This window comes from Cheilinus undulatus, linkage group 14, assembly GCF_018320785.1.
Source record: "Cheilinus undulatus linkage group 14, ASM1832078v1, whole genome shotgun sequence".
In the NCBI taxonomy this organism is placed as follows: domain Eukaryota; kingdom Metazoa; phylum Chordata; class Actinopteri; order Labriformes; family Labridae; genus Cheilinus; species Cheilinus undulatus.
In genome coordinates, this window is record NC_054878.1 from 43,889,255 (window position 1) to 43,904,036 (window position 14,782).

Here is a 14,782-nt window from a genome sequence, read left to right on the forward strand (position 1 = left end):
CCCTTCGCATTGTGCGTGTGGAAATGCTCTTACTTTCACTGTTAAACATACCCCTGAGTTCTACTGTTGTTTTTCTTCGATTTGATCGCATTATGATCATTCAAGATTGTTTCTGACCACATTTCTTACTGGAAGTTGATGGTTCCCCACTATCCTTCCAGTTTCTAATAATGCGTTGGACAGTTCTTAACCCAATTTTAGTAGTTTCTGCAATCTCCTTAGATGTTTTCTCTGCTTGATGCATGCCAATGATTTGACCCTTCTTAAACAGACTAACATCTTTTCCACGACCACAGGATGTGTCTTTCAACACGGTTGTTTAAGAAATGAGAAGTTATTCATTGCATCAGCTAGGGTTAAATAATTTGTTGCCAGCTGAAAGATAATCGCCCATGCAGTAATTATCCAATATGAGGCTCGTACCTTTGCTTAGTTAAATCCAGGTGGCGACTTTTTTTTTTTTGGCTAGGCAGTGTACATTTAAACGCTTTATCATTTTCATTTTGTAATATAATCCTGTTGCTGCAAAAGGCGAATATAAACGAATAAATCAAATATGGTATGAGTTTGGGTCATAGCCCCAGCCCTAATGGAAGGCCAAGACATACTGCTGTACCTGGTAACATGGGACCAGTTTCTCAAGGCACTTGTGGTGTTGTATTCCTCACCAGGAAAAGCAAAGTGTTTTCTGGACATTGTACAGACACTGCTAAAACCCTGTCATAGGTTTATTCCAGCCTGAAGTGGACCTTGCAGCCTAAAGTTGAAAAAATAAACAGAAGAGAGCTCATAAAGCATATTGGAACTAAGAAAAGTGGCATACAAAATTAAGGGTACAGTATCATGACCGCAGTCTTTATTAAACTTGTTATTCCTAAACTCTTCAACTTTCTAATAATATCACTTACGGTTGACTGTGGTATATCAAGCAGGGTTGAAATTTCACCAACCGTCTTATTACAAAGGTGGCATCCATCACAGCAGCATGCTTGAAGTCACTGAGCTCTTCAGAACGACCCAGCCAGTCCTGCTTGATTCATATTAACAGTTTCTAAGGTCCAATCCATACTGCCCTCTGCTGGCATGGAGAAGTATGACTAGACTGCTGTCCCTCTCTGGTATCACCAAAAATGACTCCCCTGCCTCTAGCTGGTCCAGAGCAGTGAGGCTTTAACTGGTTTTAACTGGCAAATTTAAAGATGACTGGGCTTCTGCATGTTCTTTGTCATGTCCTTTACATCAACATAAAAAAATAAAAAAAAAACAAAGTCACATGAAGTCATGTAAACAAATCTAAATATTCACTTCTTCATCCAGCTTTCATTCAAAATGTCTGAGCGTTGCCTTCCTAGCTTACCTTCCTAGCCTTCTTTTCCATGAATGGTCAGTAGCAGCCAAGAGGAATCTGCGGTATTTGGACAACAATGTAGACGATCAAAGCTGTGACCAGCAAGAAAAGCAGACTCTGTTTTGTATTTTTGTCTTTAGTTTAAATCACTTTTAATTAAGAAAAAACACAGAATAATGATGACCCCCGACCTTTTCATAAACAGCTACCAGACGATAAAAGCTTTATAAAACCTCAATGACAAACACAAAGAAAAGACAACCACAGGAGAACAGACAAGTGTGAAGCAAAAGAAACACAAAGGAGGGACAAAAATCAAGATGGAGGGCGATTCCAGTCAGATGGTCAGCAAAGGTGAAAGGTCATCAGGTGGAGAAGAAGCTGCTGCCATCGATGCGTCGCCGGCGAGTTTGCTGCTGCTCGAAGAACTGACGGATATCCTCAGGTGTTACCACCTATCAGCCAATCAGAGGGAAATGATTTTATTATCAGAAAACCAGAAAAGAATGAGGGCCACTGTCAAAAAAATAGAAAATAAAAATTCTGACTTTATTCTCACAATTCAGATTTATTTGGAATTGAATATAACTTTAAGCTGAGAATTAAAACTATTTTGAGGAATCTGAGGAAAAGTTTCATCTAAAACAAATCTTTTCAGTTAAAATTCTGACTTTCATCAACCTCATAACCTCTTTAACCTGAAACTCTTTCTTTCCCGGTCCAAACTCAACCTTTTTTCTCCGAATTGGAAATTGTATCTCAAAAGAAATAATAAATAAATAAATAAACAATAATGGCCCTAATCATCTATTGTACAGGTACATGTCATTCAATGTTATCAGCCAACCAGAGAGCAGGAACGTATCATTAGGTATACCTCACCTTTCCTTCAGATGCAAATCTTTGCAGGTAGTCCTTCAGCTCTGATTTCATGTCATTATATCCTAGAAAATAAAAGAAAAAACTCAGAAATGCACCAGAAGTATGATGCAGAACTCCTAGTTTTGTAGGGACATGTGTTGTAGTCAAAAGAAAATGTAAAACAGCCATAGGAAAATGTGTATTATTCTGGGAAAGTTTAGCAGTTGTATAAATGTGTACTACTCATAAGAATATGTGTAGTAGTCTTAAGAGCATGTTCTAAGCTCATGAGAACATGTGTAATGCTCATGAGAACGTGTGTAATACTCATAAGAACATTTGTAATACTCATGGGCACATGTGTAATACTGATAGGAGCATACATCACACTCACACTCTGGTACATGTGTTACACACATAGGGAAATGTGTAATACTCATAGGAACATGTGTCATACTTTTAAGAACAGGCTTAATACTCATGGAACATGCGTAATACCCATAGGAACATGTGTTACACTCATAGGAACATATGTGATACTCATAGGCACATGTGTAATACTCAAAGAAACATGCATCATACTCATGGAAACATGCGTAATACTCAGGAACATGTGTTCTACTCATTGGAACATGTTTGTAGAACAGGTTTAATACTACTTGGAAATGTTTTATATGTAATAAAATGTGTAGTAGTCCTTTAAACATATGACATGCATCAGAACATGTGTGGTTGTCATATAAACATGTGAGTGGTCATCAAAACATTCAAAACTCGTATGAACATGGGTTGTAGTCATAGGAGCATGTGTAATTCTCATGGGAACTGTGAAATAGTCATAAGGAAATTTGAAATACTTATGGGAACATGTAAAGTTGTCAAAGGAACATGTGAAGTAGTCATACGAACAGGTATATTAGTCATAGGAACATGTGTAGTAGGCACAGGGGCATGCAGGTACATGTGCCATAGTTGGAGGAACTATTGTACAAGTCATAGAAAAATGTGCAATGCCTATGGGAACATGTGAACTAGTCATAGCAACATGTTTAATGCTCATGGGACCATATGTAGTGGTCATGGGAACATGTGCAATTTCATAAGAAAATGTATTATTTAGAGGAACATGTGTAATAATCACGGGAACGTGTGTAGTAGTCATAGAAATGTATGTTATACTCATAGGAACATGTGCAATTTCATAAGAAAATGTATTATTTAGAGGACACGTGTAATACTCAGGGGAACATGTGTAGTACTCAGAAACATATGTTATACTCATAGGAACATGTGTAATACTCAGGGGAACATGTGTAGTAGTCATTGGAATATATGCTATACTCAGGAACATGTGTAGTACTCATGGGAGCCTGGGCAGAAAATGTAACTGTGCTTTAATTCCAGTTATAATTTTCATACCATGGATGATCTCCAGCTGTTGAACTCTGTTCAGGTTGTCAAGCGCTGACATCAGAGGGTCATGACCTCTTGATTTTTGTTCGTTTTTCTTCCCATCATTCTCATAGGCGAGCACCGTGTCTGACTCATCATACAGGAAGGATAAGCCTCCTTCAGTCAGTTGCTCCTGACAACACAAACACTCGTTAGTTTAATGAGAAAATATCAACAGAGCACGCTCAGAAAAGCACATTCACAGAGTAGAAGTAGGGAATCAATATGACATCACAGCTACATGACCAGGTGAGCACTACTGAAGCCAATAGAGGCAGCCAGGTGAGTGTTACCTTGCAGGTGTTGCAGGTGCAAAGTTTGGTGCGCCACCCGGAAGGCCAGAAAACCGCTCCTGACTGGACTCTTTTCTGATCAGTCGCTTGCCACTCTTTCAGTCTGCAGCTTGGCTCTGCCTCTGTGCGGCTCCGTTTACGGCTGGGCTCGTTGACATCATCATCCTGGAAGGTAAAAGTTTATAATAAGTCACTGATCAATACAAACTTGTGTTAATGGATCAATACAGTTAACATGTAAAGCAAAATGATTATAAGCCCTCTGTTTTGCTGCTGATGAAATAAAATACAACCAACAGTAAAAGCAACCAAATCACATTAGATCTTAGAACATAGAACTCCACAGCAGAAGAATCCAAATGAAAACTCGAAAACCCAAGCAAAGGGTTAGCAACTGGTTGTGTACTTGGCTCTGAGGCATTTTCTCCCACTTGGACCATGAAGGCAGGTCTTTGTGAGAACAGACATCATTGCAATGGTATCGTATATCAAGTACCAAGGAAGGCTAAAGGCTCCACTTCTGCTCTTGTGGGCTTAGTCCAAGGGTGTGGTTCTGAGGCCTTTTTATCTCACAGGACCCCAGAATGCATTAGCAGATCTGCTGCCATGAGGACAACCCCACCCAGGAAAGAAGCACTTGCACCCAAAGATAGCGAGTCAGACTTTGGCACCACGGAGAACACCTGCTGCTCTGCTGCCCTGAGTCTCTCTAGGCCTTGTTGTAGGTTGGTCGAACCGCTCCTTGGCAGGAGCATCCACACTTTGGTTTGTCAAGAACCTCTATAAACAATTAACCAAAGGTGGAAACCCCACTCTTGTATTAAATTAAATTAAACATACAATTCCTTCAAATTGTATTTATTTTTGTCGATCAATCTTTGCCTTCATTCGTTTTGATTCAATGCCTTTTTTTCTGAATTTTTTATAGTCAATGTGTACCCATTCATTAAAAGTTATGAGAAAAAAAGACGTTTCTCTCTTATTCTTTCTACGTCTTTTAGAGTATTTTATTCATTAAATGTCTCAACAGCTGCCTCATCATGCCAAAGGCAAAAACCCCAAGAATGATCTTTAAAAAAGCATTTAATAACATTAATAGCATCGATATTTAATGGTCCCGGGTCATCGGGTGTTTCAGGTCTTAGCATCAGATACTCTCATCCTGGCAACCCAACTGGTGTTGATCAGTCCCCTGCTTGTGTCCAGGTAGACTTCATCCCTCTCCAGCCAAAGCCAACAGGATGCTATTTTGGTGGCTTCCAAAATTTCTTGACAGCTCTTCTCCTGTGCGGTACGCATATTCCCAAAAGCCCCAAGACTTGGTGTAGGGACTGGCCATATAGTACCAGTAGTCCATCTCCATGGGCTCACAGCAGGCCTTCCACCCATTTTGAAAATTTTTGTTCCATCCAATCTTTGCAGGGGACAGTGAGTTCTAGCAACATCACTTGCTTGGCACATCAAGACCATATCTGGCCAGAGTGCGTGGGACAAGGATGTCCGGGAACCTCAGTTACCTCCCTTGGTCAACCAGGAGTTGCAAGTCTCTTGTAGAAGCCAGCAGAACCCCCTGGGCCATTGGGCCAGCTGGGACAAGGGTGACAGAGTGCTTTGCTGAGTGATGCTGCTTGCTGTGGCTGATACTAGTGCAGGCCAAGGTTATAATAGTTTTGGATTTTTCATTAGTTTTTACTTTTATTTTGTTTTCACTTTCTGTGTTCGATTTCAGTTTAGTTTTTATTCGTTCTGACTGCTGGTTTGTCAGTTTAGTTTTTGTTTTGCAAAAATGCTTTGTTTAAGTTTAGTTTTTATTAGTTTTAATTTTTAAGGATAGCACTCAGACAGCAGCTGAGGATGTGCTCTAATGATCCCTACCCTGGAGGGGGTTGGCAAGCCGGTGAGTCTGCCAGGCCCATGACGAACATGGGATGACGTCATACATCGACTGCACTGAGAACATCAATCGACGTGGCTCTATCCTCCAGAATTCCACACAGGTGATCCTTCTGTTCCCCCCTGGTCCAGGCTCCCTTCTTTCGCATACTCGCCATATGGCTTCCTCCACCTCTGTGCACTTTTTCTTGGATAAGCTTCCCCTCTCTTTCCTTCTGACCCTGCTATAGCAAGGTCTTGGTCTTACAGCTAAGTCCCAACAAGTTCTTCAAAGTTTCTATTACCCCTAGTGCCACCAGGGCAGTCTCCCTGACCCCACTTTGACAAATACTGCATTACGTTTTACTTGGACCTCTGATGTTATGAAACAAAAACACATAGTGATTTTAGGAGAGTGCTAATCAGCACTGGCTATGTCAGAATTCATTTTAATCTTTTAGTTCTTATGTTAATCGTCATAATCTGATTTATGACCCCACTACCACAGAGTAACTGTTATCAAGCCGGTCAGCTCACCTTCTCCTCTTCATTTGTTTTAGCTTCGTCTGTTTCACCTTCCTCCTTCACAGGAACACCTTTATCTGCTTCACCCTCCTTCACAGGAACACCTTTATCTGCTCCGCCCTCCTCCTTCACAACACCTGCACTAGGGACTGGACACAACAGATCAAAACAAAAAAAAAGATTACAATACAATTACCCCCTATTGAATTGTTGTTGAATTGTAAGAATCGGAAATTTTTATGTATAGTGTGATACTTCTACACAGCAGTTTGGTAAATAATATTGATGATAAAGAGAAAATGTGTGGACAGTGTGGGGGCAATTAGCGTTAACTTCTGTTACTTTAAGCTAAATCAAACTTAAGAGTTCAATTTTGGGTGTATATATGGCCAACTGTTGAGAGGACCAAGGATGGAGCCCTGAGGAACCCCAAATAGGATTACAGTGAACAAAACAAACCATTCACCATCACATTCTTAGATTTCATGAATTTAAAATCAAGGGTTCACTTCCGTTCTCCCTCCATCCTTTTCAGAGAAGATCAGCACAGGTTACCATGGTAATGTGTGCAGGTATGAAGTATCATAGGGCTTTTTACCTGCCAAGTGAGCAGCATATGTCCACAGGAAGGTGTTTTTTTTCATGCATGATTCGCAGATCATCTCCTGAAGCTCCACACAGTCTGGAACCTCTGACCCCAGGTGCTAAAAAAGCAAAAAATAAAACACATACGTGAGAACAGCAGTTAATAAATCTTGGGGGGCACTAGCTAATGACAGTGAAATGACACCTCAATACAAGACAACTTGTGACCATTAATGTGTTCATAGAGCCTGTCCAATATTTATGAAAAGCAGGAATCGTTCCTCTTTTTTGTTTAAATGTTGATAATTACAGCTTACAGCTCACAAAAATAAAAAAAAAAAGACCATTTTAAAATATTAGGATACAAGACACCAACCGAAAAAGAATTTATGATACAGAAATTTTGACCTTCTGGAAAATTACGTTAATTTAAGCACTCAGTACTTGGTCAGGGCTCCTTTGCATGGATTACTCATCAAAGTGATTTGGCACTGCGGGGATTTTATGAAGCTCATGTTGCTCTGAAAGCAGCTTTAAGCTTCTCTGGATTGTTGAGTCTGGTGTCTCTCATCTTCCTCTTGACAATACTCCAGAGATTCTCCACAGGGCTCAGGTCAGATCAGTTGTCTCGTCCGTCAAACACACAAGTATCTCCATAAAGCTTCCCAGCAGAATAAAGCATAAAGGTCTCTAAAATCTGGTAGATGGCTGACAGTGCTGACTCTGGATTTAAAGCACAGTGGACCAACAGCAGCAGATGACATGGCACCCCAAACCATCACTGACTGTTCGGAAATGAAAACACTGGACTTCAAGCACTGAAGAATTTGGGGCCTCTCTGCTCTTTCTGCTGACTCTGTGACCTTGATTTCTCAACTAGGAACACACCAGGAACATGGCACTTGTAGTCCATTTCCTGGACCTGTCTGTGTGGTGGCTCTTGATCCATTGATTCCAGTCTCAGTTCAGTTCTTGTGAAGTTCTTGAATCTGCTTTGTCTGGCAATCATCTGAAGGCTGAGCACATCCCTGTTGCTTGTGCTCCTTTTCTCACCACACTTTTCCCTTCTAGTCAACGTTCCATGAATCTGCTTTGATATAAAACATCCTGCTTTTTGAGCAGTGACCTTCTGTAGCTTACCCTCCTCATGGAGGGTGTCAATGATTGTCTTCTGGACATTTGTCAAATCAGCAGTCTTCCCCGTGATTGTGGTTATGTTCACTAAATCAGAGTGAGAAAAGTAACTAAAAAGAAACTGGACTTTTCAACAACATTCTGATATTTTGAGATAGTAATTTTAGATTTTCATGAGCTGTAAGCTGTAATCATCAAGATTTTATTTTTTAGTTTTATTCAAGGCAGCAAGGCACAACACGTCCGTTGTGCCTTGCTGCCTTGAATAAAACTACTAAAAAGGACATTTTGAGTGCTGACACTTCTCTAACTCTAGTAAGTCTTTTGTCTGGCACCTTTAAAAAGTTTTTGTGCTTGGAGGGTGCTCCTTTTTTTGCTTTTTTGTGCACATATTTTTGTAAGAAAAGCCTGAAAAAGTGGTTTATGTATATGTCCCCTTTAAAGGTTACCACTTAATTTCGGAATGCCCAAAACAGATGTTAATGTGAAGTGTAAACTGGGTCTCAGAGAGTTGGTAGTCTCACCCTGCCATGGAGCCAGTCCTCACAAACCACACACTGAATCATCTCATCCTCCACCTGCAGAAACATCAGCCAATCAGAGATAGGAAAGTTAGAAGAGCAAAGCAAAATCGAGATGTTTTGTTCTATAAACAGATGGATGAGTATGTGTCTCACCTGGTCATCTGGATCGGGGTATGGTCGGCTGCAGGTGCAGTAAACTCCAAAGAAGTTGTGACTGTATTTATTCAGATGGTTGACGTCATCCTTTTCCTGAAACAAACATCTCACCTTTTAATAATAAAATAACAATAACAATAAGCAGAAGAAGAATAATGCTGTTGTAACTCACGGGGAAGAGTTTACACGTCAGATCAGTGAACTTTTTATTTCCACAGTCGCAGCGAAAATTCCTAAAAAAGAAAAAAACAATAAGAATTCAGTTATCAAAAACTATTCAGAAATATTATGTCATACAGAAATAAAAGACTAATATCAATATTGATCATTAATTATCAATTATTCAGTATTAAAAAAGGAGCTGACCTCTTGGTGTAAAGCTCGTAGAGGTCATGACCTTCATGACATTTGTATGAACACGCCAAGCACACGCCTGCTGCTTCACCTCCATGTGGTGTACATGTGTGACAGGCGTACAGAGCCTGCCGCTTCACGTAGCCCTGAAACATAAAAAGAAAGAAGATGAAGAGAAATGGAGCTTTAAATTTCCATGAAGAAAAGCTTGGATATTTTCAGGAATTTAAAGAAATAAGCAGCAGATGGCGCTGTTGTCCTTGTATTGCAGCTTCACAGCATAGCCTGTCTTTTTCTTAAGGACTGACCTTTTTGTGAAGCTCTTGCATGAACTTTATTGAAATTAGGCATTTAACTGATACAAGGCCAATAGCACCGTATGATGTTTTCTCCAAACAATGTTAATGTTTCATTTGTTTGATTATGCTATTTATTTAACCAGACAAAGACCCAGTGAGATTGAGATCTCTTTCACATGGGTGACCTGGCCAAGAGGTCACCAGCACACGTCATAATAACTAATACAAATTCAAGAGACACATGATAAATAAAATGTTAAAACAAACAATAATTAAGAATTACAGCTAGATCACATTTTAAAGTGCAGGAGTAGGAATCACAATAACAACTTAAAAACACAAGCACTGTTCCATGGTCTCACGTTGTCTGTCATTTAAGATAGATTGAAAGTTTTCCAGTAAAATGAGTTCAGTTTCAAATCAGTCTGGAGAGTGTCAGCATGAAGAGAATGGCCCTAACAGACAGACGCAGACAAATGTGATCATGTACCTGAGGATATGAACAGTGATCAGAGTCGCTTCCTGCCAGCACAGCTGAAGCTTCTTCCTCCAACTCCTCATCCTCCTCAAGGACGTCCACCAGAGACACCGTCTGCTCCGTCTGCTCCTCCTCCTTTGTGTCTGACATCATCTACCTGTTTGGAATAAATCATAACATCATCAACCAGAGCGTTGAATGTTTCTAAGTTTGAGATCTCCCTCTCATTCTCTGCCCTTCTCTCTGAGTTCCCTCTGCATGCAGGTGTTTTTACAGTTGGATCGTACAGATTTATCATTAAGAACACACAACATTATTGATATGATATAGTATTGGCAGATAATAGCTTATAAAGTGAATTATCAGATGCCAGTTTAGCTCAGTGGGTAGAGGCATCCATAAGCAGAGACTTTAGCCCTCAGTGCACCGGACAGATTCCTGTTCGCAGCGCATGTTTGGTGCATGTCTTCCCCCACCCTTTCTCTCCATATTTCCTGTCTCTTTTCAGCTGTCAAAGAAGGCAAAAGAAGGCAAAATGTCCTGAAAAGAGGGAATTATTGGTATCAGCAGCAGATATGAAAGTTTCAGTCACTATTTAGGCTATAAAAATCTGCTTATATCAGCTATAATATTAACTGAATGACCAAGTAAATTAGTAGTTTTAGGCTGGACAAACAGACAAACATCAAATGAAGTCTTTTTCTTTATTTATGATCATTCCTTACACTTTAATGTATGTTTTAAGGACTAAAATGTTTATTTGGCCATCCTCAGACTTTGAATTGTGTGTTTTACAGACTGAAGTTTTAGGTCTGAACATTATTAAGATATCAGTAACAGCTAAAATTGATCCAATATTGTGCATCCCTGATTTTGATGCCATGGAAAATATTTTGATATCTTTTTTGTAAAGATAATTTTAAAAAGATCTTGGTACAATGTTACGTGCCGTGCATTACAAGACTCCAACTCTAAAGATTTTCCCTGTTTTTGAAAATTATCATTTCTACATCATCGTAGACATTTCAGTGTGAAAATTTTAGACATTACACCTCTAAAGGTGGGATTAATCAGCTCCACGCATATAAAATATTCAAGTAACATACTGGCAGATTGTGAAACTTGTGGTGTCAGTAAATTCTGCTTTACAAAAATTAAAGTTTCAAGATTATTAAAGTCCACATTACTACAAAAAACTTAATTTTAATCATGATTAATCAAGGTCCACATTACTACAACAAACTTAATTTTAATCATGATTAATTAAGGTCCACATTACTACACAAAACTTTGTTTTAATCATGATTAATCAAGGTCCACATTACTACACCAAACTTTATGTTAATCATGATTAATTAAGGTCCACATTACTACAACAAACATCGTTTTAATCACAACTAATTAATCATTAATCATTTAATCACAATAAACTGTGTTTGCATATCAAATAGTTGAATCTTTATGCTTATCAAAGGGATGCAATTAATCCCAATTACAGACAGAAATCCTGAGGTTCAGTGCGATTAAAAATTAAAATATTTTGACAGCTGCAAAAAAATAAATAAATAAATAAAAAATAAATACAATCATCCTCAGATGGAACTTGGTGCCAACATTTGTCAGCTTGAGGGGAAAAAAATAAACAAAATAAATTATCATCAATCCCAATAATAATAATTTCAAATAAAACCATAGTATCAGAATAGTTTAATTATCATTTATTATGATTTTGATAATGATTATTATTGTCGTTTTTAATTGTTATTAATATTATTATTAATGAGTTATGTCTACTCTACATATTAGTGACATTTTAAATACAGTCATACCTCAAACACTCACCACTGAGCTTCAGCACACCTTCATTAAAAAAAAAACATAAAAATTAATCGATGGATTTAATGAATAACTATTTTGTTCTTCATCAGGTAACCCACATCAGACAGGTATGACCAGGTGATTGAAAACACTCATAGTAAAAAGCAGATCGTGAAACAATCACGAAATAAAACGTTTATAACACACAGGCGTCATTTAGCATCAGTTAGCACTGTTATTATCATTTAGCATTGATAGCATCAGTTAGCCTCTCTACTATAATGAACGGGAAATGAGGAGCTAGCGATGATAGCCGTGTTAGCGCCACCAGACGAACTCACCTCTATGCCCTTTACCTTGACAGGAACGTTTCCACGGTAACAGCTGATAGAAACGCAGCCACTCAGCTGCTGAATGACAGTCAGTAAGCTGCTCTGTTTAATGCACACCCGTTCAAATCTTTGTACACAAACCGCTAGCTGCTATCTGCTCTGATGACAACTTCCGGTGTATTTCCGCAGATCGTATTTGGCGGCACTATGGGGTTAAAGGTCACAAAATTAAAGAGATAGTGGTACGTTTATTTAAGTATTAAAATACTTGAACTGACGTAATTATAAGGAGCTAAAAGGGAATCTCATATTTAAGTAAACCTATTTACTAAAGATAATCTTTAATGGGGTTTCTTGTCTTAAAAACGTTTCAGAGATTTGCTTAATGGTTTTAACTCATTCTTACAGTTTTTCAGGATGGGTTTATTTTTTAGAATGTAACCTGTATTTGTGAATTAAGAATTATCCAGGTGAAATCATAGTATTAAGAACATCTTTTTCTGTCATGGGTACGATACAACTTCTTCTTAAAGTTTACGGAGGGCACTTGAAGGCAGCAGACGGTGCGTGATGACGACAGCGAAAGGCAGTCGTAAAGATGGCGGCGGTGTGTGTGTCAGCAGAGCTGACGTTTAGAGATGGACAGAGAGAGAAAATTAGCGTCAAAGTAGACAATAATCTGAAGTCTCTGATAAACGGAGTTCACGAGATGAACGAGAACGTGTCTAGACTTCTCAGTGAGCTGGTGGAGAGGGAGAAACTCGGCGGAGTCTGCGCAGATGGTGAGCTTTCCTGCTAAAGGCTAACACCATCAGATAATTGGTGTGCATGGGTGCTTTTAAACTACATGTGACTCTCCCGGTTTTACCTGTTGGAGTTAAAGGGCTGGTTTTGGAAATGTGAAACTTCCTTATTTAGCAAAAATCAATTACAGTGAGAGAACCAAGTCGCTCTCTTAAAGGGTAACAACTTAAGAGAATAACGACATATCTTAATTTGAAATATAAATCTCCAAATGACCAACAGTAATTACTCAGCTATTAAAAGAGCATCATGACATCAATTTAGTTAATTGTAGTATTTCAACAGGTCTCTAGACCAGTAGATGGTCACTGTTGGTGACATATCCATTCTTCTTCTAACACTTATCAGACATTTTGATGTATTGATGTCATTTTATCACGCATGTATTTATCAGAAAAATACCAAGCAAGCTTGTACACATTCAAATCTTATTGTTGAAATACATTTTTTCTGTTGTATTTACTTTTGTATTTAATGTTTTATTTCTGTACACTGAGAGCAAGGCTAACTGGAGTGATATACCTTGATTTGAAAGCATATTTCGCTGCTGATTCTGAGCACAAGGCCCCAGGTGATTACCTACCTTTGTCTATGTCACAGGTGAGGAGGATGACAGCGATGAAGATGAGGAATCAGAGGAATCAGAGGAGCCTCCAAACTGCGAAAAACAGCCTCCAGTAAAACGCTGCAGAACCTCAAACTCCTGAAGTCTTGTTGTGGGATGATATTCAGACCATACTGTTGTAAATACTGAATCATTAACTGTAAAAAAAGGGATGCACAGATGCGTCGGTTTAACATCGGTATCAGCCAATATCTGCCCTGTTCACAAACACTGGACATGTGACATTAACAGATATTAGTTACCAGTGTTTATCTGTTGTCTCCAATGAATTTCATGCTGCCATCCAGTAAGAGATTTTTTTTTTTTTACATGGCAGAAGTGACCCTTTAGACAAACTGATTCGATTTAATGGTTCAATGTAGGAGTGTTGCACCAAAATAAGTGTAAAAAACCATCAGTATCAGTTAAAATATGTATCTTAAACATCAGTTTCAGCTCTTATTTTCACAATCAGTGCCTCTTTCTTTAAAGGTCATGAGTAAATGTGTGTGTTTGTAATCAACACCTGGTGTCAGGTGACCTTGGAGAACAGTCCAGGTGTGTCTGTGTTCACAGATAATTAATAAAACTATTTTATAAGCTCTGTTTCTTCTTTTACATCTGTCTTGCTCTCTTGGATAATTCTTTAATGCAGCATGTAGTGATGGGTAGGTGACGCCTCATGAAGCATTGGGGCTTTCTTTCCAATTAGGCTGGAAAAGATTTTCAGCACACTCTTTGGAAAATTGGTGTTATCTGGTGGTGTACTGAAATAAGAGCAGCCGTTTAAAAGTGGGTCGAAAGTATCAGCACATCATCTCATGCTTTCAATTTCAAATTCCTGCAATTAGAGTCGTATAATGCTGTGTGTCCCTTATCATTTCATAAAGAAAAATCTGTTTATCCAGAGCAGGATTCGATCCTGCTTCATAAAATAAAGATACAGCCCACAAATAACACCTACTTTTTCCGGCATTTTTTGATTTTCTTTACATGCTCCTACAAGCATCAGCCAAGTTGCATGAATGCTTGTTATCTCTTTACCTCCTTTGGTTTGAGAATTGAGGGCCATATTACAGTTTTGTTGAAATCTGGATTAGCTCCTAGAGTTCCAGGTATAATCAGCCAAAAACACCTATTCAGGAATATCTCATTAAAATGAATGCTGTGTTTGGACCATCTGGCGTACAAGCACAAACAAGGTGTCTTTAGAAAGGAAACACTCTGAAGCTTTTCCCAGACTTACTGCAGCTGCTACTGGTATTTTGTAATACAACAATGAATATCTGAATTTGTATTGTGAAACAGAGGCCTGTAGACGACAGGGGGGTATTTGCTGAAAA

At 38.8% G+C, this 14,782-nt stretch overlaps 2 protein-coding genes across 2 annotated transcripts; one reads left to right on the forward strand and one right to left on the reverse strand.

Moving 5' to 3' along the window:
• Positions 1–908: 908 nt before the first annotated feature.
• ubr7 (ubiquitin protein ligase E3 component n-recognin 7) lies at positions 909–12,210 on the reverse strand. The gene is made up of 13 exons (XM_041805536.1): positions 12,041–12,210; positions 9,894–10,038; positions 9,117–9,250; positions 8,923–8,983; positions 8,748–8,843; positions 8,595–8,648; positions 6,950–7,055; positions 6,364–6,500; positions 3,955–4,119; positions 3,629–3,794; positions 2,231–2,292; positions 1,358–1,803; positions 909–1,232 (listed from the first exon to the last, which is right to left on the reverse strand). The coding sequence occupies exons 2-12, from the start codon at positions 10,032–10,034 to the stop codon at positions 1,714–1,716; spliced, it is 1,212 nt and encodes a 403-aa protein (XP_041661470.1). The 5' UTR covers positions 10,035–10,038; positions 12,041–12,210; the 3' UTR covers positions 909–1,232; positions 1,358–1,713.
• A 399-nt stretch (positions 12,211–12,609) lies between these two features.
• si:dkeyp-55f12.3 (uncharacterized protein LOC568418 homolog) lies at positions 12,610–14,039 on the forward strand. The gene is made up of 2 exons (XM_041805728.1): positions 12,610–12,813; positions 13,436–14,039. The coding sequence occupies exons 1-2, from the start codon at positions 12,630–12,632 to the stop codon at positions 13,540–13,542; spliced, it is 291 nt and encodes a 96-aa protein (XP_041661662.1). The 5' UTR covers positions 12,610–12,629; the 3' UTR covers positions 13,543–14,039.
• Positions 14,040–14,782: the final 743 nt, after the last annotated feature.